Consider the following 26,906-nt stretch of genomic DNA (forward strand, 5'->3'; position numbering starts at 1 on the left):
TTGGAAGACCATCTCTTCTACTTATGGGCTAAATGAACTCCAGGAAGTACCCTCAAAACAGTGGTTTTAATCTCCTCAGCTGGTTGTGAGTGCTAGGGAGAATCAGGTAATTTGGGAGTGGGCTGAGGCAGAATTCTAATAAAGCTAAATAGATGCATTCATCCCTAAGTCTGTTGGAGTAAACAAGAATATCTTGTTCAGCTTCTCTTTGGGTAGGACTGGCTGTTGGGGGATTTCTAGAAGCAGCACTCAATCCCTATCTGACCCAGCACCCTCTTCTATAATGAATATTTTGTAATCCCTCCTTTTACTCTCCTGAAATGAAATCCACAGATAAAATAACCTCTAAAATTCATTGTATAGTAAAACTATGAAAAAGTTATTTGTGTTTATAAATAAAGCAGAGGTTTTTCATCTACATGAATGACTGGCAAGACATTCAGATGTTGGTTGGGACAAAGGGAACTTCCCGGATATGGGGAAGCTCTTCCCTATGCAGCAGGACAACAAGTATCCAGCCTAGACCGCTAAATCCCAGGAGGTGCCCCCCATCGTCGGGACAACCTAAAATAACCTCGTGAATGTCCAAAGTGCCCCTGGGGAGGCAGGGGGGAGATGTTGCTCCTATGGAGAACCACTGATGAATGGGAATTGACCAAACAGCCCCTCGTGAAGGCTCCTTTGCTACTTACTGGGTTAACATTGCCACTTACGCAAATCTGAGGCTAGAATGAGCCCAGAGGGCTCCTAATCCAACAAAAGACTTTGATTTGTTTAAGGTCAAACATTTAAGTGGGCCAATGATGTTCCCAGAATAGTACACTTTGAATCTGAAACCACATTTTTTTTAAGGATTTTATTTTTTTTATGTAACCTCTCCCCCCAGCATGGGGCTCTAACTCATGACCCTAAGATCAAGAGGCACATGTTCTACTGACTGAGTCAGTTGGTTGCCCCTGAACCCACATTTTTTAATACCATCCGCACCTTTGATTTCAGAGTCAGCTAACCAATACTGAGCGTCTCCTATATACTTACCTGGTTCCTTCTCATTGCCTCCTCCCTTCCTCACCCCTAGCATCTACTGCAGCATAATTTTTGTACCAGTCTGTTTTTTGACTGTTACAGAATCCATAATACTGTAGTTACTGGCCTTGTTTAGAGTATTAGTTTCCCCACCTCCATGCCCTACCCCACATGTGGGCCCTTAACAGGCTGCCAACTTAACATCTGCATCCTTGGAGTCTTCCTTCTCCCTGGGCCATGTCCAAGGCTGGGCTGTGTGAATGAGCCACAGCTCCAGAGGGGCAGAAGCCATCTCTTAGACAGCCAACCATGGGTCCTATGACCTTGCTCCACACAATATGGCTTTAAGCTCTTGTTATCCCCTGTTTTCCAGTGTTCGGTGGCTGTGTGGCCTCTACAGCTTTAGGGATCAGTCCCTTCTGGGGATTAGCCCCTTTCAGCTGACTCACCTTGGAGGCCTTTGTGGGCAGATTAGGGAGTTTCGCTTGATCAGCACATCCTGAGGTTTACCAGGGCCCCAGCAATCTCTCCCTTCAGTGTTTTGTTTTGTTTCTCCTTACTCAGTTAAAACAAATGCAATTGTCTAGAAATTCCTCTGCACTTGTTTGTGAGGCAATAGCTGACCGGAGAGGATGCAATCATGATGTTAATGATTCATCAAAATAACATAGATCTGTCCAAAGATTCCTTTGGTTATGAATCTATTTTTCCTGACCTTATGTAAGCAAAAAATACCAGTGAGGCTGGGCTTAATCTACATATATAACTTTGAACATGTTGTTGTTTAGCTTTAAGAAGGACTTAAAATGATTATTGCTAAAATTATTTGCAATTTAATCACTCAGAGGAAAAAAAGATGAATACAATCTAAAGTCTTTTCGAGTTGTTCATAAGGGAGATGAGACATAGTGAGACATAGAACATCCTCCCCTACTGAAACATTTTTGCGGGACAAATAAGGTGCTCTAGGAGCTCAACCAATGGAGCAGTCACCTTCAGGTGGGGCTACAAGGAAGATTTCCCAGGAGAGGAATTAACCCTACAGCCCATTTGGTTGTATGCAAGGTGATAGACACGAGAGTTTTGGTTTGGGTTTTCTCTTTGGAGACAATATAGAGAAGAAACAGATGAGCTCAGATGGGAAGAAAGATGAGAATAACTAGAGGTCTCTAAAATTGCAACTCTAAATTTTGGAGAGTGGAAGAGCTCAGCTGCCTAAGGCAGAGTAAAGTCAGAGAGACTCAGAAGAGGGTTGCGAGGGTCTCTTCCTCAGACTGTATCGCACACACCACACACTCCATCAGGTGAGACAAAAACGAAGTGAGCCATAGACGTGGTCTTGCAGCACAGCTGCTGTCTCCCCTTCTTTCTACATGGTGGCTTGCAGGACTGAGAGAAGGGAAGGAGGGAAGGACAGAGACGCGCCTCAACCACTGGCTCTGGTCTTGTCTGCCTTGTGCAGGTGCTTCAGTGTTTGTGTCCAACGTGGCTCTCTCCAAACAAGCAGGCTTCCCAGGTGTAGACAAAAGTGCGTGAAGAGCTTTAGGTGGACATTTCACACTTAAAATATTCCCACCTTTCTCAGCCTAGGAAAAGGTGGCCACAAATCCATCTTCCTTCCTTACACCTGGGCCTTGATTTGCACTCTGTTTCCACGACAACCTCTCTCTCTCTCTCTCTCTCTCTCTCTCTGTGAGGCATTTGGACGGGCACAGATTACCTGCCAGGCTGCTGCCCACTGGCCTGCTGCTCCCGATCTCCCTCCTGTCCGCCTTGCCTATATCTAAATGCCACCTGAGCAGATCACAACCCCCCAACAGCCCTTGGGGATGGGAAGTGTGCCTGACTCTCCTGAAGGAGAACCACAGATGCTCCTGGCCCCCACTCCTGTCACCCAAAGATGAGCTTAGGCTTTTGCTGAGAGAGAATACCTTCCACCTCAGTCTCGTTCATTCTGAAAACTCTGCTCTTTGGCCTCAGGATACATGCCTCATATAAGGCAGTTTTTAACACAGGTTCCTAGTGGGACTTCAGGTGCCCCCAAACTGTTTTTGAGATCATATGCCAAATTTTGTATCCATGTGTTGCTTTCACATATTCTGACCTCCTTCTCCCACAAAAGGTAAGAGCCATTGTGTCTGAAGAACAACCAGTTTGTGTCATCTCTGATTCCCCTGAAATCCAATTACATCCAGAGCATGGGAGTTAATTCTTGAACTCCCTGAGCCTTGGACCATTTCCAAAGAAAGTAAACAAACTTCCTAACCTTTCCTTGCTATGTTAGCTATCCACGGACTTCTGAGAACCTCCTGATATGTCTTAGCCAGAAATCTGCCTGCAGAATGGACACTATCCAGGAACATATATGAAGGGTCAATGAACACATGAAAAGATGCTCAATATCATTAGTCATGGGGAAATGCAAATTAAAAACCTCAATGTGATATCTGTATATATCCACTGAAATGGCTAAACTTAAAGTGACTGACGATTCCAAGGACCGGAAAGATTTGGAGCAACTGGAACTCTCATACATTGCTGGCAGGTGGGAGGAAGGGAGAACAAAATGATGCAGCCACTTTAGAAAACAATTTGTCAGTTTCTTATAGAGTTAGACATACACTTATTCTACCACCAGCAATTGGACTCCGAAGTCTTTATGCAAGAAAAATGTGTGACCACACAAAGACCTGTGTGTGATTGTTTACAGCAGTTTGGTCATAATAGTCCCAAACTGGAAATAACACAAATGTGTATCAAATGTGAATGGATAAACAAATCGTGACATATCCATACCTGTGATGGTGCTACTATGCAATGAGGAGCAGGCTGCTGATATATGTGACAACGTGGGTGACTCTCAAAAACATTATGCTGAGTGAAGGAAGCCAGACACAAAAGACTACATACTGTCTACATACTATATGATTCCATTTATTATATATATATATATATAAGGCAAAGGTACAGTGACAGAAAGATCAATGGCTGCCTGGGGCAGGAGATAGTGGGAAGAAATTAACTATAAAGAGGCACAGGGGAACTTTTTTTTTTTAAAGATTTACTTATTTGAGAGAGAGAGTGCTAGCAGGGGGAGGGACAAAGGGAGAGGGGGGGAGAGAGAGAGAAGCAGACTCCCCGCTAAGCACAGAGCCTGCCGCAGGGCTCCATCCCACAACTCTGAGATCATGGCCTGAGCTGAAATCAAGAGTCAGACCCACTGAGTCACCCAGACACCCCAAGAGGCACAGGGGATCTTTTTGGAATGATGAACTAGTTCTACATCTTGACGGTGGGGGTGGACACGTGATTGAATACATTTGTCAAAATTCATTAAACTGTACATTTAAAATATTATATGTAAAATATTCATTGAAAAAGCCGATTTAAAAAAAAAAAACTAGCATCATTTTTCTTTAGATATAGGACAGTCCAAACAGAGAATTCCTTTGCAAAGATAAATAATCTCAGACTTGAGGTCAAATTACATTGCTTTTATGATTTACCCTGTATATTGGACTCTGGAGTTTTTCCTAGTTTTCTGTTCCAACTGGCACTCTTTCAATGGGGAGATGCTTTTTACATCTTTCCCATATTAAAGGTAGAGCCAAAGGAGGTTATTAGCACTGCAGAGTCCAAATTGGGTCTGGCTATATTTTAGGTCTGTTAAATCCACTGCAGCGTTTGGAGCAGATTAGAAGGGAGAGAGATCCTAAACAGACTGAAATACAGCAGCAGGGATGGAGAGAAGCGCCAAGGAGAGACATCTGGGCAGATCTAGTTAGAGACTAGATGTGGGAGTATCAAAGAGAACAGCATCCAAAGGAGATTTTGAATAGTTCCCCACCGCCTCTGGGGAGAAGCCCAAACTCCCATGCGTGGGCTCTCGGGCCTTCCGTGGTCTACTTCCAGTCTACCTTTTCATTGCCTGCTATCTCTTTTCACTGAACCAAAAGCCCCTCAAGGGGCACCTGGCCGGCTCAGTTGGTAGAGCACATGACTCTTGATCTTGGGGTCATAAGTTTGAGCCCCACGTTGGATGCAGAGTTAACTTAAAAAAACTAAAAATTAAAAAAAAAAAAGCTCCTCAAGTGTAGGCTTATGCCTTAATATAGTAGGCACTCCATGAAAGTTACATAATAGTGGGTGTTCAATATGTACTAGTTGATTTTCCATTCACCTAGAGATAGACATTTGTGTTGTTTCTATTTTTGGCTATTATAAACAAGGCTGCTCTGAATATTCCCATCCAGGTCTTTGTGTGGACATTGCTCTCATTTCTCTTGGGTAAATCCTGGGAATGGAACTGCTGGATCATATGGTCGGTTTATTATATCCATACACTGGGATACTACTCAGCAATAAAAATATATGAGCTATTGGTACACACAACAACATGGATGAATCTCAACTTATTTATGTTGAGTGAAAAAAGCTGGTCACCCCCCCAACACACACCAAAAGACAACATATACTGTATGATTCTATTTATAGAAAACTCTAGAAGAAGCAAACCAGGGGCACTGGGGTGGCTCAGTTGGTTCGGTATCTGACTCTTGGTTTCAGTTCAGGTTGTGATCTCAGGGTCCTGGGATCAAGTCCCCCCTTGGGCTCTGTGCTCAACGTGTGGAGTCTGCTTCAGGATTCTCTCTTCCTCTCCCTCTGCCCCTCCCCCCACTCACGCTCGTTCTCTCTCTAAAAATAAATATAGATAAATAAAATCCTTGGGAAAAAAAGCAAACTATAGTGGCAGAAAGCAGATCAGCAGTTGAGGGGGCAAGGGACAGAGAGGCACAAGAAGTGAGGATTATAAAAGTGACTTGAGGAAACTCTTTGGGGGTGATGGATGTGTTCGTTATTTTTATGGCAGTGATAGTTTCACAGCTGTAGACATACGTGAAAATATCAAATTATACATTCTAAATGCGCAGTTTACAGTATGCCAATTACACTCAATAAAACTGTAAAAAAATACTGCTTGAAAAAACAGCAGACCCCAGTAAATGCATGTAGAATAAATGCAGGGAAGTGTTCACTGTTGGTTTAAGGAATACAAACCAATATGCCCAATATATGTTGGCTGAATTAATGTGTAGAAGGAATAAGTGAATGAATATTAGGTGTTCAAATTTTATAATGAATGAAGGAATTAATTTGACAAAATTTATGTCACCCTTATGTGCCAGGCACAATCCTAGGCTCTGGGAATAGACTGGAGAGCATGACAAAGATCCCTATGCTCATAGAACTTTAATTTGAGGACATCAGACAATGAAAAAGATTTGTAAAATACATATAGTGTGCCCAATAGGTGCTAAGAGAGAGAAAGCTGAGGAGAGAGAAAATATCGGGGACTGACATTTTTGAAAGTGGCACCCTCCTTGAAAAGGTGACGGTTGCGAAAAAACCTAAGGGAAACAGCGGACCAGGTGGATGTCTGGGAGAGCGAAAAGTAACTGCCCCGCAATTGTCGAAAGGAACGAGCAAGAGTTGAATGAAACGTCTGACGACTGAATGAAGGCGGCTATAGGAGCGCACAAGTGCTGGCGAGGTCTTGCTGGGTCCTGCTGGGTCCCGGGCCCTCGCAGCCCGCCCGTACTTGCGTTGTCCACGAGGAGGCGCGCCTGAGCCCGCCCCGCAGTCGTCTTCCGCCGTCGGCCCGTGCGTGGGCACGCGCAGAAACCGCTAGGCGGCGTCGGTTTCCCTTCCCACGCGCGGACGCCGGCGTGGGCCGACGCGGCCGGGGAGCCCGCGCGTGCGCAGAGCCGAGGCCGGGCTGCCCTCGGGGCGGGGCGGAGCGGGGCGGGGCGGGGCGGGGGCTTGAGGTGATTCCCGAGCCGCCGCGGCGGCTCCGGCCGTGCGGGGAAACCGAAAGTGGGCGGCGGCCGCGGTTGTGGCCCTGGCTGAGACGGCGACGGGAGCTGGGCCCAGAGGCGCGGGGACGGGCCGTGGGCCCCCGGGACGAGGTGAGCGCAGGTCTTGCCGCTGCGGGCGCGACAGGTGCGGGGCGACGTCGGACGAGGTTTCGGGCGGGCGCGGCGCACCTGGGTCACTAGCGGGACAGTGGCCCGGGCGGGACTCGAACGGGCCTGGGGCCTCTTCCCTGCAGCCGCAGGGCATGCCCCGGGGGGAGTTGGAGTTCCAGAGCGTTGTGTTTTAAATCTCTGATGGGACCCCTCCCCCGGCCGCTGGGTGACAGGCTGGGCGTCCGCCCGGAGCCTGACAGACCCTCCCGCCGCCGGGACACTCAGTGCAACAGGGGAAATGCAGCAGTGGGGGTGTGGACGAGGGGCGGGAGAGGCTGACCAGGAAGTGGTTCCACAGCCGCTCGCCCGGAGCAGGGCGTATCAGAGCCCCCGGCTGTCTGAGCTCGGTATTTTACACCGTGAGCTTTCAGTCCCTCAAAGGCACGGGCCTCTCTGTGGACCTGCCCATGCAGGCCGCTCAGGTAATGCAGGGCACAAATACTATACATGGCTCTCGAACCGTGAGCCCCAGGCCGGTGTACAGCTAGGAAGGAAACATGAATTCATGAATGAGCTGCCTCTTAACTTTGATCACGATCCAACAGGGTCAGGTGCTCAGCCTCAAGTTAATGGGAGGGGGCTTGGAGCCCGCGCAACTTTTCTGCTCCGTTCCGCTTGCGGGGTATAAGGTATTTCCGGTTATAACCAAAGAGTACCAGTCCCAAATAGTTTCAGAGCGCAAGAAAGGGAAATACCTGTATTAGAAAAAGTACTGGCCCAAAAGGATCCTGATAACCGCCCTACAAAACAAAACAAACTGCTGATCTTGGTGAACACCCCCACCCCCCATCGTGCAGGTGGAAAATTTGCAGTAAAGCGTTCTGCCGAGTGATATGCAACAACCTAATGACAGAAGCGAAACTTAGACCCAAATTTCTAAGTCATCCTCAGCTGCCTTGATGTGTGGGTGTTGCATACTGCAAATAGTGTGGGCTTTGCAGACCTGGATTGGAAATCTGGGCTTCTCCTCTTACTAATTGTGGATCGTGAATAAATTACTTTTTTTGAGCCTGGTTTTCTGTGTATCATATAGAAATGTTTAACATAATTCCACACAGCTTTTGTGAGGTAACTGTTGTAAATCTTTTGGTTTATAATAATGGTCAAGAAATGTTAACTCTTTTCCTTTCCCCAAGCTTCCCGTATTTTACATAATTGGATTTCCGTTTCTTGGAGTCCTCTAATATAACATTAGGTGGCACGTGGTGGGGATTTTGCCATTTCCACTTAACTGACATTTCAGAGCATCGGTTACTCGCAAAGTACTGTGCTGGGTACAGAATTGCTCCTGGGTCAGCTGCATTAGAATCCACATCTCCTGTGCCCCAGCCTAGGGCCCTTTGGTGGCACACAGATTTCCTCTTTGCTAGTTAAACACAGTGAGACTGTGAGGCAGCGGTTGGCAGTGCCTTGGGACTTCAGTCCCTGTACACTGGAGATGGAACATAATCCCCGCTAATGCCCTTTTAAGTGTATTGGTTTATTGGTTGAACGTGGCTGAATGAACCACTGTGTTTTGTACCAAGAGATTTAAACTTCTTGAAGGACTTCTCTTTAAATTCTCTGTGCGAGGTAATCTAGTTGGAGACTTAATATGAATTTAAAGGAAAATACTTTATAATCCAACTCTAAGTGCCTATTCTGTGTTCAAGTGCTGTTTTCAAGAACCGAGATTTGACAGAGTGCTTTGCATCTGGGCACTTTCAGGATCAGCAGATGAATACAGTTAAGGACCCAAGTTCCTTGGTACTTGCATGAAATGTAATTTCATACTTACGTAAATTGGTTTTTCTTTCTCTATGCAAAACTTATTTTCTCTGCCCTCTACTCCTGTCTTTGTACTTTTGAAAGATTCATTCTTTGGCCAAATGTATTTTTAAAAATTTTTTCATTCAAACTATTTAAAAGGAATCAATTTTGTCATTTTTAGCTGTGATGTGTATATATGCCAATTTGAACTGCTGGTCAGGACAAGATAGCTAATGACTCTAAAGCAAACTCAATATTATAGCTGTGCAGCTTTGTCAGGAGGAAGCCAACCTGTGGTTTCCATTAGATCTTTGGATCCCACTTCAGAACTTGAAGGACTCCAAGGAAAGTTTAGAATCACAGATCTTTTCCATCCTCCTATCTTCCATATGAAAAAAAGAGACCTGAAGTGACTCACTCAAAGGGTCACAGCTAATTAGTAGCAAAACTAGGATTAAGATCCCAAATCCTAACTAAGCCACTTTATTATCTCAAGAGTTTTTTCTCTAATATGCAGATTTATGGGAAGCCCTTTCTTATTCATAATATGTAGTTAGTAATGCATGTACAGTTTAGAGCTTGAAATTACAATAATAATAATAATAACAACAACAACAATAAATGCTCCCTAAAGATACCCTGTGGAAATATATCATCACCTGAAGGTGTTAATTACTATCTTTCTTTTTATGAGTATTTTTTTTAAAGATTTTATTTACTTATTTGAGAAAGAGAGACAGAGAGAGAGAGGGAATACAAGCAGGGGGATCGGGAGAGGGAGAAGCAGGCTTCCCGCTGAGCAGGGAGCCCGATGCAGGGGTTCGATCCCAGGACCCTGGGACCATGACCTGAGCCAAAGGCAAATGCTTAACGACTGAGCCACCCAGGCGCCCCCTCCTTTTTTTTTTTTTTTAAGATTTTTAAAATTTATTTGACACAGAGAGAGAGACAGGGAGAGAGGGAACACAAGCAGGGGGAGTGGGAGAGAGAGAAGCAGGCTTCCCGCGGAGCAGGGAGTCCGATGCGGGGCTCAATCCCAGGACCCTGGGATCATAACCTGAGCTGAAGGCAGCCGCTTAACCACTGAGCCACCCAGGCGCCCCACTATCTTTCTTTTTAAAAAGATTTGGTAAAGGAGTAATTCAGGTGGTAACAAGTAGACTATACTGTAATTGGAAAGAAAACATGTTAAACTGTTGCAAGATGAGAAATCATCCTGGAAGGGTCTTAGACCAAAATCTTCCCTCTCTTAGGCTCAGTTTATTGATTTGTAAAATGAGGGGTTTGGGATAAACTAGATAATATCTAAAATCTTTTTGGCACAGACATTCTGAACTTTGAGGGCCTGGCTTGTTGCTAAAATAGTGTCTTCAAGTAAAAGGGCAGCCAATTACCACAAGTATTTGCCCTAAGGAGGTACTAAAAATTGTGTAGCTGACTAAAGAAGGTAAGAGAGATTACTCGGTGACTTCAATTTACCCTAATAATTCTTCAGATCTATTCTGGGGTTTAGTGCCACTCTGCAACTCAAATTTATGACGTTGAGGAAGATGAGCCAAATAGTACAGTTGGAAATAGGTGAGAGAAGAGAAACGTAGAGAAGAGAAAGCACAGGTGAGAGCTGGACCAGCTGGGCTAATGGATAGTGAGGAATCTCAGGCTCTGGGAAGCACGGAACATGTAAATGACTGAGTCAGGGAGGCTTAGTCAGTGGTAAAGACTGTACCACATTCTTCAGAATAAGACTTTTTCAAGATGTTTTTCAGGTATATTAAGGAGAAAAGCTGTGAATTTCCAAAATACAGTTTTGAGTGTGAGAATTATGTTAGGCTATTTAAATCATTTAAATATCACTTTCTTAAAAGTTATTACTTTCCCCTACTCCTTGCCCCACTTGTACATTACTAGCACTTTGGAGTGCTCTGTGATTTATTGTGTAGTAAAAATAAAAAGGACAGAGTGAAAGGATAAAAGGAAGTGTCAATTGCCACCACTGAATATTTGCAACAGTTAAAGATTCTTTTGGATTCGGGTGCGCATACCCTTAAATCAGAACGTGGTTGATCCCCGTTTCATGCCACTTTAAGGGCCGATCACTAAGTCAGTGTTCTCTAAGTCCAAATTACTTCTAGACATTTGGAGCAGCTGTCTAAAAGGAAGTCCTAAGTTTGGGAGCCAGAAGACCTGGGATCTTGTGGTTCTGGCCATAAAGATACATGAGTCCTGGAGTAATTGCTCTCGGCCTTAGTTTCCTCATTATTAAACTGAAGGGCTTGGAGGAGACGGACTGAAGGTGCCCACCAGTATTCCATGCTTCTCTCAGCTCTCTACTCTGAGGTTGGGCCCACCATCCTATGCTGTTCTCCTAAGCTGGGCAGGATGCAGGAACATTGTGGGATTGTGGTCTAGCATGGAATCTCTGCTCCCTGAGCCTTTGCCAAAGCAGTAAGTGACTTTTTGTCTACTAATTAAGTGAGAAATCTTGGAGGAGATCCAGTGGCTTTCTTACCAAGCTTTCCAGTTCGTAAGTATATTAATGAGGCAAATAAGAAAATCTGGGAAAATTCTGATATTTCAAATTTAATGCTGTACTAAAAATGTCTCCAGTATACCAATGCCTCACTGTGCTCTTAGACATTTAATGCATATATTCATAGGTAGTTTCCCATCCACACCATGCTTCCAGGAAATGCAAGTAACTACTGAATGCCAAGTACCCTATTAAGCTCATATAACTCTGTTGATGCTTGTCATTCAGAAGAGAGGCAAGGAAAGGAGGAAAAAGAGCAAGACAAAGGAAGTGAAAGTCAAGTACAATTTGTTGTGGCCATTTTCTTCCTCCCTAAGGACTTTGCTATCTGACCTTAGTTAGTTTTTGAGGTCAAAAGTACTCTGATTAAATAATTCTCCAGACCACCTCCACTTTACTTTGCTGTTTAGGATTCTTATTCAGCTCAAGCAGACCTTATATTGTCTAAGGAAACCCTTAAGAATTTTAACCTGAGAAGCTGTGGTCTAAAACAGAGCTAGCCAGCCTTATTTCTCTCAACCTAGCCTAACTTATGGTCACCAGGACTTGCATAACATTCTCAAAATAAAAGCAATTTGAGTTTTCTTAAACTCAGAATTGATATTTCTCACAACACTTTCAGAAAGTTGAAATAAAGGAGAAAGAGAGTTGAAAGGTCAAAAGAGCAACTTTAAAAATTTGGGGAGCCACTTTAGAGAAACTTCCAAACTTAATTTTTTGGGGGAGGACGGCTAAAGGTTTGCCATTGAGACACAGAGTTGCAATTCCCATAAACTTCCTCTTGTGCTTCTAATGGATGACATTCAACATAATAAACTTCATTTTTACAATTAGAGGAAAGTATTGTATGCTTTTTCCAAAAGTTATTGAGTGTAATTGCCATCTTCAGAAAATCTCAAAAAATGCTATGACAATCAAGGAATTAAAATTTAGAGCATTTTAAAGCAATATAGATTAGAAAATAATGATTTTTTTAAAGCTCTAGTTGTAACTTTCTTTTTGTCCATTGCCCAGAGTAATAACGTTAATGTAGGAATCACAAATCCAACTGGAAGAAATTGACAAGCATGAGAATACCGCCTTACATCTGCACAAGATGTATAGTCACATTTTCCCTCCCAGGCTTTACTGTGCTTAACTGCTTCTCCCCAGCTTTGAGATCTTCAGTCTCATAGTCCAAGGGACCACCTTTCCCTCCAAAAACTTACAGCTACTGAAAGCTCTTGTGAAATCAGTATCCGTTTGTTTGTGAATCCCAACAGTATATGCACACTGTTTGAAAAACAGGAATACATGTAAGTATTACTGGTATACAGACAGTGCCTACAGCTCATCGGGATGTGTGAACTTACGGTAGCACTGTGTCCCTGACCTGGGCCTACTCGTTGAGAACACTAGCTCAGAGTGAAAGGGCCTTGAAATAATCTACCTGATTCAACCACAGCTTGGTGACATAAGTGGCTGTCTTAGTTAATAACAATCATTAAAATTTGGAAGTCGTCTTTTTTTTTTTTCAAAGATTTTATTTATTTATTTGACAGAGAGAGGGAACACAAGCAGGGGGAGTAGAAGAGGGAGAAGCAGGCTTCCCGCAGAGCAGGGAGCCCGATGTGGGGCTCCATCCCAGGACCCTGGGATCATGACCTGAGCCGAAGGCAGACTCTTTTTTTTAAGATTTTATTTATTTATGTATTAGAGAGTGCGCGAGAGAGAAACAGCATGAGAGGGGAGAAGGTCAGAGGGAGAAGCAGGCTCACCGCTGAGCTGGGAGCCCGATGTGGGACTCGATCCCAGGACTCCAGGATCATGACCTGAGCCGAAGGCAGTCGCTTAACCAACTGAGCCACCCAGGCGCCCCTGAAGGCAGACTCTTAATGACTGAGCCACCCAGGCACCCCTGGAAATCGTTTTTTAATAAAGTAAATTAAAGATGATTCCTTTAATAGCTCACATGCATTATGCTCTATTTTAGTAAGTAGAAAAGGAGTATTAGATAGATGGAGGATTTCTCATTCATTCATCCAGTATTTATTGAGCTCTTGTTGTGGGCTAGGCACTAGGGATTCAGTAGTGAACAAAACCTCACAAATTCCAGCTTTCATGGAGCTCATAATCAAGTTGGGGAAACAGATGGTATAATTAAATAAGGAATACTGGGTGGTGATAAGTGCGAAGGAGTGAAATAAGGTAGGGAAGGGGTGTAGGGAACACTGGATAGCCAGCATAACAGTTCTGATTTTGGATAGGGTGGCCAGGGAAGGCCGTGCTGAGAAGGTAACTTTTGAGCAAATACCCAAAGGAGCTGAGGCAGGGAGCGGTGTGGCTCCTGTATGGAGAATAGATCCTAAGAGATGAAGTGGAAGCTAAGACCAGCTAGGAGGCAGTTACCCCAATCCAGGCAAGAGATGTTGTTAGCATGGACTAGAGTGATCACCACGGAGATAGTTAGGAGTGGGGGAATTGTGAATGTCAGCCTGTCTATCTTCATGTATCACGTGGTGATGGTGGTAAGGAGCTGAGAACCACTAATACTGAGTTGCTTCATTTATTTATTTATTTATTTTTTAATTCTTATGTTAATCTCCATACATTACATCATTAGTTTTAGATGAAGTGTTCCATGATTCATTGTTTGTGCATAACACCCAGTGCTCCATGCAGAATGTGCCCTCCTCAATACCCACCACCAGGCTAACCCATCCTCCCATCCCCCTCCCCTCCAGAACCCTGTTTGTTTTTCAGAGTCCATCGTCTCTCATGGTTCGTCTACCCCTCCGATTTCCCCCGCTTCATTCTTCCCCTCCCGCTACCTTCTTCTTCTTCTTTTTTTTTTTTCTTAACATATATTGCATTATTTGTTTCAGAGGTACAGATCTGAGATTCAACAGTCTTGCACAATTCACAGCGCTTACAAGAGCACATACCCTCCCCAGTGTCTATCACCCAGTCACCCCATCCCTCCCACCCCACCCCCCACTCCAGCAACCCTCAGTTTGTTTCCTGCAATTAAGAATTCCTCATATCAGTGAGATCATATGATACATGTCTTTCTCTGTTTGACTTATTTCACTCAACATAATACCCTCCAGTTCCATCCACGTCATTGCAAATGGCAAGATCTCATTCCTTTTGATGGCTGCATAATATTCCATCGTATATATATACCACATCTTCTTTATCCATTCATCTGTCGATGGACATCTTGGCTCTTTCCACAGTTTGGCTATTGTGGACATTGCTGCTATAAACATCGGGGTGCACGTACCCCTTCGGATCCCTACTTTTGTATCTTTGGGGTAAATACCCAGTAGTGCAATTGCTGGATCATATGGTAGCTCTATTTTCAACTTTTTGAGGAACCTCCATACTGTTTTCCAGAGTGGCTGCACCAGCTTGCATTCCCACCAACAGTGTAGGAGGGTTCCCCTTTCTCCGCATCCCCGCCAACATCTGTTGTTTCCTGACTTGTTAATTTTAGCCATTCTGACTGGTGTGAGGTGGTATCTCATTGAGGTTTTGATTTGGATTTCCCTGATGCCAAGCGATATTGAGCACTTTTTCATGTGTCTGTTGGCCATTTGGATGTCTTCTTTGGAAAAATGTCTGTTCATGTCTTCTGCCCATTTCTTGATTGGATTCTTTGTTCTTTGGGTGTTGAGTTTGATAAGTTCTTTATAGATTTTGGATACTAGCCCTTTATCTGATATGTCATTTGCAAATATCTTCTCCCATTCTGTCGGTTGTCTTTTGGTTTTGTTGACTATTTCTTTTGCTTTGCAAAAGCTTTTTATCTTGAAGAAGTCCCAATAGTTCATTTTTGCCCTTGCTTCCCTTGCCTTTGGCGATGTTTCTAGGAAGAAGTTGCTTCAGCTGAGGTCAAAGAGGTTGCTGCCTGTGTTCTCCTTTAGGATTTTGATGGACTCCTGTCTCACATGAGTTGCTTCATTTTACAGAGAAGGGGATCAGAGCCCCAGGAGAAAGGGTTTGTCCCAGGAAAATAAGTGCTCTTTGCACAGTGATATTGAACTTGGAGACACCAGCAAGAGGAGGCATGGGCACAGCCTTCTGCAATCCCTCGTCTCTCCCCACAATCAAATCAAAATCAATATATCAATTACTGGTTAGAGGCACCCCCAAATTGTTAATGTTTGGGAGATCCTTGCTGGCAGGCAGTTCTTTCAGAGCAGAACTTAGGAAGGTAGAGGGGACATTTCAGAGAAAGTGGTCTGAAGTGATTCTCCCAAGGGTGGAAGGAGTAGAAGGCTTTCACATAGGGCAGCCTATAGAACCAGTCTCTGGTTAGCTTCTAAGATGAGATTAGACTTGTCCTTTCGAGCCAGCATCATATTGGAGTTCCATTATGTTTTAGTCATAGGATGTCCATTAGTGAGTAGAATGGATTTATGAGAATTTTTTTTACTCCCACAAATTAGTGATTTCGCCCACCCACTAATGTAGCTGGGAAAAGTAGACCACAGTGAAGAGGTGGTAATGGAACAGATGCTCTTTCCAGAAAGAAGGGAAGGAGGAGGCAGTAGAAACTCCTTCTCAAGGTGAAGGATAAGTCCCTCCTACTGAAACTCTCAGCAGGAATTTATAGTACTTCTGACTGGGGAAGAGCCAAATGTCATAAACAGTCTAGTCTAAACAGATCCAGGCACTGCTCACACCCAAGTGGGTGTATTCCTACATGTGTGCTGACCACCTGGCATCATATCTACACATCACATGTCCATAATTCATAGTCAAGGCCCATTTGGAGATACACAGAGATGCAAAGTCCAACTTTACTCAGAAGAGCTCTAGATGAACAGGTTGGAGGGACAGTTTTGAAGGAAAGAAGGTGGGAAAGGTGGGGGTAAAAAAGTTGGGGAGGCTTTGCTCTGAGAGGTTAGTAGGTTATCCTTTGGTTTTTCCTCTTGCATATTAGAACTTGGCCAGCCTCCATTATGGTTTTTCCTACTTGAAGAAATAACTGTGTGGTAAAGGTTCAGTGATCTTTGACTGTTGAGTCAGGAACCATTACAAATCAAAGTCTGTCTCTTACATTGGGAGTATACTACTTAAGAGCCAGAATTTACACTTTAGATTTAACTTCTGGCAACCTTGAAATATAGGTCCCAAAGCCATCCTCTCTGAGCTGCTACCCAACACGCTTGAAGGGTCCCTCCCAAAGGGAATGGAGGTTCTGAGACTCTGCAGCTGTCATCTTTTGCTGCCATGAATTTTCTGTCTACTCTTTAGAGTGCCTGTCCATCTCACTGACTTGGAATCTGTACCATCCCTGTGAGTGGCTTCCATATACCTTCTCATATCTTGGTTATTTAACTTCCCTGAGCTTTGGTTTTCTCATCTATAAAGTGAGAATACTTTGCTCCCAGAATTATTATGTATATTAAACTCTTAGAAAATCCAAATCTCAGAATTTGGATTCTCACAAGAGAAAGAAAAACATATGTCTACCCGAAGATTTATACTATTCAAAGCAGCTTTATTTATAATACCCCCAAATTGGAAGCAACCCAAATGCCTATCAACATTCAGATGGATAAATAAATTGTGGCATGTCTACACAGTGAAATATTGCTTATCATAGTATAAGAAGTATTTGCTGATAAATGGGGAAACATGGATGAAACTCAAGAACACCAGGCAAAAGTGATCTGTCCTGACAGAAAGCAGATTAGTGGTTGCCAGGAGCCAGGACAGTGTATATGAGAAGGTGAGAGTTGCCTGCAAAGTGGCACAACTTGAAAGAACTTCTTTCTCTCAGACTTACTGATACATACTTTACATATAATAAAAGTCACCTTTTTTTGGTTTACAGTACTATGGATTTTGACAAACTTACATAGTTTGTCAATCAAGATATAGAATATTTCCATCACTCCCCCAAATTGCGCTGTGCCTTCTCTGTAGTCCATCCCCTCCCTATACTCCCATCCCTTGGCAACCACTGATCTAATTTCTATGCATATAGTTTTGCCTTTTCCAGAATGTTACATAAATAGAATCATATAGCATATAGTCTTTTGTGTCTGTCTTCTTCCACTTAGCATAATGTGAGAGTCATCCATATAGTTTTATGTATCAATAGTTTGTTCCTTTTAATTGCTGAATAGTACTTCACCACATGGATGTACCATATTTGTTGATTCATTGACCTGCTGATAGACATTTGGAGTGTTTCTAATTTGGTGGTAATTATGAATAAAGCTACTATAAATATTTAATTACAGGTTTTTGTATGAACATATGTAATTATTTCTCTTGGGTAATGACATACATGTAAGTTTTTTGGATTGTATGATAAGTATATGCTTCTTACTTCATAAGAAACTGCCAAGCTGTTTTTTTTCAAAGTACTGTTTTGCAAGCCCACCAGACATGTACGAGAATTCTAGTAGCTCTGCATTCTTATCAGCACTTCATATTGTTGGTTTTTTAGAAGTTTAAGCTATTCTAATGGATGGGTAAGTGATGCCTCATTGCAGATTTAATTTTCATTTCCCTAAAGAATAATGTGTTTTTTGGCCGTCTACATCTCTACTTTAGTAAACTTAGTATGTGTTCAAATATTTTGCACATTTTAAATTGGGCTCTTTGTTTTCTTATTGAGTTTTGAGTGCTGTTTATATATACTGGTTACCAGTCCTTTACCAGTTGTGTTCTGAAAATATATTCTTTTTCAACATCTCCTTGGTGATTCGGGGTCTTTTCTGATTCCATACAAATTTTAGGATTGTTTGTTCCAGCACTTTGAAAAATGTCATTGGAATTTTGATCGGGATGGCATTGAAGGTATAGATTGCTCTGGGTAGCATAGACATTTTAACAATGTTTATTCTTCCGATCCATGAGCATGGAATATTTTTCCATCTTTTTGTGTCTTCTTCAATTTCTTTCATGAGTGTTTTGTAGTACCTAGAGTACAGATCCCTTACCTCTTTGGTTAGGTTTATTCCGAGATATCTTACTACGGTTTTTGGTGCTATTGTAAATGGAATTGTTTCTTTAATTTCTCTTTCTACAGTTGCGTTGTTAGTGTATAAGAAAGCAACTGATTTCTGTGCATTGATTTTGTATCCTGCCACATTACTGAATTGCTGGATGAGTTCTAGTAATTTGGGGGTGGAGTCTTTTGGGTTTTCCACATAAAGTATCATGTCGTCTGCAAAAAGAGAGTTTGACTTCTTCTTTGCCAATTTGAATACCTTTTATTTCTTTTTGTTGTCTGATTGCTGTTGCTAGGACTGCATAATGAATTGCATAATGAATCAACAAATATGTTCCTAGGACTGCATGGAGCACTGGGTGTTATATGAAAACAATGGATCGTGGATCACTACATCAAAAACTAATGATGTATGGTGACTAACATAACATAATAAAATTTTAAAAAAATAGAAGAAACAACAAAAAAAGAAAATATATTCTTTCAGTCTGTGGCTTGTCTTTTCATTTTCTCAACAGAAATTTAAATTTAAAAGAGCAGAAATTTAAAATTTTGATGAGATCCAATTTGTCAATTCTTTCTTCTGTGTTCTAAAATAAAATCTTAGCCAAACCCAAGATTGCAAAGATTTACTCCTTTGTTTTTTTCTAGACGTTTTACAGTTTTAGCTTTTTCAAGCTAGACAGCAGTCTTGAACTTTGTCCATTGAATTTTTTTGGTAACTGTCAAAAATCACTTGACTATGTATGTGTTGGTCTATTTCTGGATTATGTATTCTGTTCCATTGATGTGACTGTCCTTTTGACAATACATTACTTTGATTAATATACTTTTATAGTAAGTCTTGAAATCAGTCTTTTTGCACTGGCAAGGACCTCCAGTGTGATAATGAATAGGAATGAAGAGAGTGAACATTCTTGTCCTTTTACCAATCTTAGGGAGAAAGCATTCATTCTTTTCTTGTTACATATTATGTTAGCTGTGGGTTTTCCTCAGATATTCTCTATCAGGTTGAGGAGGTCCCCTTCTATTCTTACTTTCTGAGAGTTCTTATCATAAATGATTTTGAACTTTGTCAAATGTCTTTTCTTCACCTATTGATATCATGTGGTTTTTCTCCTTTAGTCTGTTGATATAGTTAGTTACATTGGTTGATTTATGAATGTTGAACCAGTCTTGCATTTCTAGAGTAAACCATAGTTGATCATGATGTGTTATCCTTCTTACATATTGTTAGATTTGGTTTGTTAATATTTTGTTAGGAATTTTTGCAATTATGTTAATGAGGGATGTTGGTTTGTGCTTTTCTTACAATGTTTTTTCTGGTTTCAGTATCAGCATAATGCTGGCCTCATAAAATTAGTTTAGAAGTATTCCCTTCCCCTGTGTTGTTTGGAAGAGTTTGTGTAGAAGTAGCATTATTTTTTCTTGAAGTTTTGGTAGAATTGACAATAAAATCATCTGGGTTTGAGTTTTCCTTATGTGAAGGTTTTTAACTACAAATTCAACTTCTCTAACAGATACAGGGATATTAAGGTTATTTATATCTTCTTGAATAAGCTTTAGAATTTGTGTCTTTCAATGAATTTACTCCATTTCATCTAACTGACCAAAATTATTGGCGTAAGTTATTCATTATATTTGCTTTTTAATGGCTATATGACCTGTATTGATGGCCTGTTCTTTAATCCCATTAATAATAATTTGTGTCTTCTCTTTTTCTTTATCAATTTTATTGATGTTTTTAAAAAACTAGTTTTGGTTTCATGATTTTTTTCTTTAACTTCTCTATTTCATTACTGATGTGTTTCATCAGTTCGATATTAATTTTGCTCTCATTTTTATTACTTCTTCCTTTTTCTTACTTTTGGTATAATTTGCTCTCTCTTCTCAAGATAGTAGATTAGATCACTGAATTGGGACCTTTCTTCTTTTCTAACATAGGCATATAATGCTACAAAATTCTCTTTAAATATTGTTTTAATGGCATCCAGCAAACTTCTGTACATTGTGTTTTCATTTATTTAAAAATATTTTCTGATGTTTTTGTTCTGAAGGAGGCTTCCTTTCTGACCCTTGGTGTTTTAGAAACGTCATTAAATTGCAAATACGTAGGGATTGTCCACATATTTTTCTGTTACTGATACCTAATTTAATTTTTTTCTGGTCATGGGATACTCTTTGTATAATTTCAGCTATTCTAAATTGGTCAAGGATTGTCTTAAGTCCCAGAATATATTCTGTTTTGGTGAATGCCCCACGTGCTCTTGAAAAGAATGTGTATTCTGCTATTATTGGGGTAGGGTCTTCTATAAATATCGGTTAGGTCAGTTTGGTTGATGTTGTTAATCAGCTCTTCTATATCCTTACTGATTTCTTGTTTACTCGTTCTGCCAATTACTGAGAAAGAAGTGTTGAATTTTCCAAATAATTGTGAAGATATTTATTCTTTCAGTTCTATTGGTTTCTGCTTCATGTGTTTTGAAGCGCTGATATTTGGTGCAGTCACATTGGGATTCTTATATCTTTCTGATGAATTAACTCCTTAATTATGTAATGTCTGTCCTTATCCTGGGTGATATTCCTTGTTTTGGTATTAATTAATATGGCATATCTTTTTCTATTTTTTTACTTTGAACCTATGTTGTTTCTCGTATATAGTGTGTAGGTAAGTCTTTTATATCCACTCCACCAAACCTAAATTTTTATTGAGATATTTTCAACATTTACATTTGATGTAATTATTGCTGTGGTTGGCTTTAAATCTACCATTTTGCCACATGTCTTCTATTTGTGTTATCTGTTCTTTGTGGTGGTTGTTGTTTCTGCCCCCCCGTGTTTGCCTAATTTTTTTTTTTACTTCCAATTGCTTTTTTTTTTTTAATTCCAGGATAGTTTACATATGGTAGTATATAGTTTCAGGTGTACATCTAATTGCTTTTTGGTTTAACTTTTTATCCTGCTTTATCTTTACTACTGGCCTATTAATTATGCTTCTTTAAAAATTTTTAGTGGTTGCCATAAGGTTTACAATATATGTCTTTATCACATTCCCCTTTCAAATACTATTATACTGCACATTGTGTATATACACATAGTATTAATTAAATGTTGGTGCTGGTGGTGACTATTTGAACAGAGTTAATATTTAGCAGAGGGAAGTATATAATGAGTATTTAGGTTATTTGCCATGTAAACCTCGCTGTCATTTGAGTATCATATTTATAATTAAGAGCACTCACAAAGAAGCTGATATCATATCTCCTTTTCAAAATGGACAAAGGAGGGAAATGCTAGCACTGTAGACTATGCCTCCTTCTTGTTTTCTAAACCAGAGAAAGAATAAGACTGTCTAGAACTCTGTACTGTCCAATATAGTATCCACTAGCCACATTTAATTCCAATTAAATTAAAAATTCAGTTCCTCAGTCGTGCTGGCCACACTTCAAGTGCTTAGTCACCACGTGTATTGGACAGCATTAAAACATTTCCATCAGCACAGAAGGTTCTGTTGGGTAGCACTGTTGACGGAAGAATTTTTTTTTTTTAAAGATTTTATTTATTTGAGAGAGAGAATGAAAGAGAGAGAGAGCACAAGAGCGGGGAGGGTCAGAGGGAGAAGCAGGCTCCCCGCCGAGCAGGGAGCCCGATGCGGGACTCGATCCAGGGACTCCAGGATCATGACCTGAGCTGAAGGCAGTTGCTTAACCAACTGAGCCACCCAGGGGCCCTGAAGGAAGAATTTTTTTAACAAGTTGTCCATGGCTTGCCTTCCTAAGTCCACTTTTCCTGGCTTCTTGAATGTCATTCTGCCATTGTATCACCATTCCATTTACTATTAGTCCAAAGAGAATATGAGTGGTTAATCTTGAAAAATGCCAGTTACTGACCAATGAAAATTCATTTTTTCTCTTGCTTGACCTGTCTGCTGTGTATGACACTTTGAATATACCATTCTTCTTGGTTCTTTCCTCTTTTTGTTTATATGACACCAGCTCTGCCTTTTCGACTTCTATCTCTCTGGTTACTTTTTCTCAGCCTTTTATAGGTTCTTCTTTCTCTGCCCATGCTTTAATGACAGCCTTCCATAGAGGTCCATCCTTAACCTTATTTTTGACCCCCTGGATACCAAATACCACATATATGTTGAAGGCCAGCAACTCTAAATCCACCTCAGATCTCTAACCTGAATTCCTAGTTAATATATCTGTGTGGCTGACCTACAAGCATCCCAGCCTCCATATGTCCCAAAGGAATTCATTCTCTTCCTCTCTTACAAACCTGTTCTACCTCATCTCAGTGTGGGTCATTACTTCCCACCATGTTTCTAAGCTAGAAACTTGGGAACTTCCCTCATTATACAAACCAGTTAATCAATTTCTGTTGATTCTACCTCCTAATCACCTCTTAAATTGATTTTTTGTTTATTCCCAGGGCCCTGTTTTCAAGTCTCCACATTTCCACGTATCTTGACAACTTATCAGTTTTTCTCCTTTGCATTTATCTTCCCCACTACTGAATAGTTACCTTTTCTAAAATGCAGAGTTGATCACTTTATTCCCCTGTTTAAAAAATCTCTAAGGCCCCACATTATGTTTGCCAAAATGCACATGTTAACATAATATAGGGGTCTCATCTGGATCTGCCTCTCTCCACCTCTTTCAGTCCTCAGCTTATAACCTTAGAGTCTTTGTTCAGTTATGTCCAGCCACTTGACTGCCTGGAATTCCTCAGAATCAACCATGTACTTCTCTCTGAACTCTGTGCCTTTTGAACTTCCTGTTCCCTTTACTTGAGGTTGATACCTCTCCCCATCCTTAGCCCACACACCCTTTTCCTCCTTGCCTGGCTGATTCCTTCATGTCCTTTAGGATTCCATTCAGGCCTCCCCTTATCTGGGAAAAATTCCCTTCCCTCCCCAGACTAGTCTTTTTGCCCATCTGACTTCCCTGTCTTCTCATAGTATTCTGTGCTTTTCTCCACCATAGCAGTTATTTCTCTGTATTGTAATAGCACAGAAAATATTCTGTAATAGTTGATGGGATAATCTAACACGTGTACACTCTGAAAATCTATTTGAATCCACAGACTAATGAATCCTATTATAGTAACCTTCTATTATGTTCTTATAGGTGAAGATGCTGGAAGCAGATCTGGTTTCAAAAATGCTACGAGCTGTCCTACAGTCTCATAAGAACGGAATAGCATTACCCCGACTCCAAGGAGAGTACAGATCCTTGACTGGAGACTGGATCCCCTTTAAGCAGTTAGGTTACCCTACACTAGAAGCCTATCTGAGAAGTGTGCCAGCAGTTGTGAGGATAGAGACTAGTAGATCTGGAGAGGTAAGAAGGTAATTGTGCATGTCACAAGAGTCAAACCAATCTTAATTGCCTGCCTGGCACTTCTAATCTCCTAACTAGAATAGAAGTCAAAGTGAAAAGTACTAGCTAAGTGGTTTGAGATTGGTAGTGAAAGAACAGCATCCAAAGCGCAACCTAGATTCTGATGTCTTTTACTTTTTCCCTCAAATTCTTTTCATTGTAAAAATAAGACTCTAACCACATTAAATAAAACATTTTAAAGTTAAAGTTTACCCAGTCTTCAGCGTTCAAGCAAAATAAGTGTACTGGAGACCTAACTGCCAAGTGTCACACCCCATGCATTATAAACCTGCTACAACTGTTTTTGCCCAGGTCATAATGACCTCCTAGTACCAAAGCTAATAGATACTTATAAATTCTCATTGTTTTACCTCATTCCTATCTGTTCCTATTTTCTGGACCCTCGTTCAATCCCTAATGGATCATTCAGCACTTTGATTATTACAGGGTTATCCCTACCATTCTCCTTGTCTTGAATTCCTTCTTTCTCTAGGCTGTTCTGGCCTTCACATCATTATGATCATGGTATTTAAATTTTTTAGTTTCTCTGGAAGAATATTTTATGTATAACATAGCAATTTGGTGTAGTAATGAAATGTTTTATTGCACATACCCTGTGACCCAGCAGTTTCACCTCTTGGTGTCTGCCCAATGCACAGTGTGAAAGATATAGACAAACCATTGTCCAAAAGACAAAAAGCACCCACCTCCCCAAACAGCACATTCTTCTGGGTACATTTCTGCATGTGTAAATAGATATAACAGATCTGGGTTATTTCTCCCCAAAACTTGTAATAGTTGTTGTTCTGTTTGGTGGCATAGGGAAGGCAGTAGAGGAGAGAAAAGGGGACCATGATTGGGAGAGTGATCAAAGGGAAGACTCACCTGATCTGTAATAATTTTTATAAGGAGCATGTATAAATTAATTAACTATCATATTAATAATAAAACTTGTTTCAACATCCCTGATTCTCCCACAGAGCTTTAAGCCCCCTTTCTGTCTCCTTGGCACTTTGTAATACATCCAAGATAGCACTTGACACAGTGTGTTCTATTTAGTCTCTTTGTGTCTTTTTTTTTGTAAGTTTCTTGAGGATGAATGATTGTTTTTTCACCGCTAATAGTTGGTGCTTAATAAATACGTGTTTGAATGTGTGAATGATCAAATGTCTTCATGAATTAATTAATATATTAATAATGCCTCATATGGTTACTAGGCTATAATTTACTCAACCCTGCTCTCCTATTAGGAACATTTTTAATGTTTCCAAGTTTTGATTATTAAAATAACCCCTATTGCACATTTTCGGTATGTAAATTTTTCTTCCTTTCAATCATGTTCTTGTAATATATTTTCAGGAATAGAAATACTGGGCCAAAGAATAGAGTATGCCTTGGCTTATGTAAAGCCTCGTTGCTTTCCTGTTCTTGATTTCAACTTAGAATCAGAGACTTTTTAACACTATGATGGGGCTTTTAGAGACTTACATACTTGAAAAAAAACTCCTATGTATCACACCGGTTTTTTTCAAAAGATGAAAAGTTGAGCTGCTGTGTTTTAAGCAGGTGCCACTGGGTCCAGGGCCTCAGGTTGCCCTGCCTTGCCCTCATTCCTCTGCCACTGCCACTGCGAGGCCCCTGAGCTGCCATTGAACAGCTTGAAAACCCCAGATCTAAGCCCACTCCCTCCTTACAGCTGAGAATACTAAGATGTGGGAGGTAAACTGATTTTTCCCAAGTCACCCAGTTAATCCACTTCAGTGACAAGATTAGGATTGGGTGGTCTTTGAGAGGTAATACAAATAGCAATTATGAGTACGTACTTAGGATTCAGAGAGATAGCCTAGCTGTGTGACTTAAGAAGTTTGCTTAACTTTCCTGAGCCTCCATTACCCATGTATAAAATGGGAATAAAATATATCTCGAGGATTATATGAGATAATATGTGGAACACAGGTTTCTTCTGGTTCATTTGTTAATCCCATAGTACCTAGCACATTGTAGATGCTTAATGAATACCTATTTAAGGAATAAATACAATTTTCAATTTGAGGAAAGATTATTCAATGTGCTAGACTATTCGTGGTTTCTCTTGTAGAATATGTGATGTTTGTAATGTTGCTCTATCAGTATCGAGGAGAGAGATGTAAATATTTGCATAGAGTTTGATTTGGGACGTGTAAACTCGCTAAGATCCACTTTTAAAAATGAGCCTCTAGGCACCAGTGAATCTGAGAAATGTTTCTCCTCTCACCTTGCCTCTCGTGAATAGATTACCTGCTATGCCATGGCCTGTACAGAAACTGCAAGAATTGCTCAGCTTGTGGCTCGTCAGAGGAGTTCTAAAAGGAAAACCGGGCGGCAAGTTAATTGTCAGATGAGAGTAAAGAAAACCATGCCATTTTTTCTAGAAGGTAAGCTCTTTTCATATGCTAAAATTTTAAGCCTGTCTATGAATACATCGTCATATGGAATTATGGAAGCATTGCTTGTATTCATGATAAACACCTCTGTTTGTTAACATTCACATGTCAAGGGGGAAATCCTAAAGTTAGTATTTCCATTTAAAATTGACTTCCATCACCAGATGATGAGCATAATTTACTAAGTTATTATGCAGCGTGAAATAACTCAGAATAGATTTTAATTAAGCTTATTGTGGCAAAGTATTGCTTTATTCTTTTAAGTTATTTGGGGTAAAGCCTAATCCAAAATGTTGGATGAACCAAGAACCTAGGATTTAATGCCTTATTTAGCAAATCATGTCTTTATACTTTTATACTAAAATCCTCTATTTTCAGGAAAAAAACCATGAATTATATAATATACAAAGGTGTTGTAGGCAACTCAGCCAGTGTTTACTGAACACTCATCTCAAGTAGCTTATAATCATTCTAAAATTAAATTCTCAAGATATAGTTCAATGGTAATTAAAAGAGTAGATGCCTGAATGCCACAGTGACCGTTTTCAACAAGGGAGCAGTTGTGGTGAGAATGGCAATGGAGGGCTTCATGGTGAAGGGGGACTTGACCCAGACCTCAGACGGTGGGAAGAGTTTAAGTTGATGGAGAAGAGCTAGGAGGACTGAGTATTGTGCATTTGTGGCAGCACGAGGTGGCTGCCACTGAAGGGCTGAGTGCTGAGTAGACGGATGATAACTGGCTAGTTGAACATACGAAGCCACATTGTAAAGAATCTCACCTGCTAAATACCAATCTGTTCTTCCCCCACTGAC

The 26,906-nt window shown here is 41.0% G+C and overlaps 1 protein-coding gene across 7 annotated transcripts in view; it reads left to right on the forward strand.

Moving 5' to 3' along the window:
- The first annotated feature begins 6,843 nt into the window (after positions 1-6,843).
- The window catches only part of TDRD7 (tudor domain containing 7), a 78,157-nt gene continuing 58,094 nt past the window's right edge, over positions 6,844-26,906 (forward strand). For 3 of the 7 annotated variants that reach the window (XM_045882738.3, XM_045882740.3, XM_045882744.3), the window contains exons 1-3: positions 6,844-6,992; positions 23,419-23,631; positions 25,943-26,084. In XM_045882738.3, the coding sequence (XP_045738694.1) occupies positions 23,425-23,631; positions 25,943-26,084 (349 nt within the window). In that variant the 5' untranslated portion in view covers positions 6,844-6,992; positions 23,419-23,424. Of the gene's footprint in view, positions 7,027-23,414; positions 23,640-25,942; positions 26,085-26,906 lie in introns of those variants that run through there. The other 4 variants (XM_064579905.1, XM_045882742.3, XM_045882741.3 and 1 more) reach the window with 4 other exon arrangements.

The sequence above is a fragment of the Mirounga angustirostris genome, unplaced genomic scaffold, assembly GCF_029215605.1.
Source record: "Mirounga angustirostris isolate CCGP_5_RB_7025 unplaced genomic scaffold, mMirAng1.0.hap1 SCAF_15, whole genome shotgun sequence".
Taxonomy (NCBI): Eukaryota; Metazoa; Chordata; class Mammalia; order Carnivora; family Phocidae; genus Mirounga; species Mirounga angustirostris.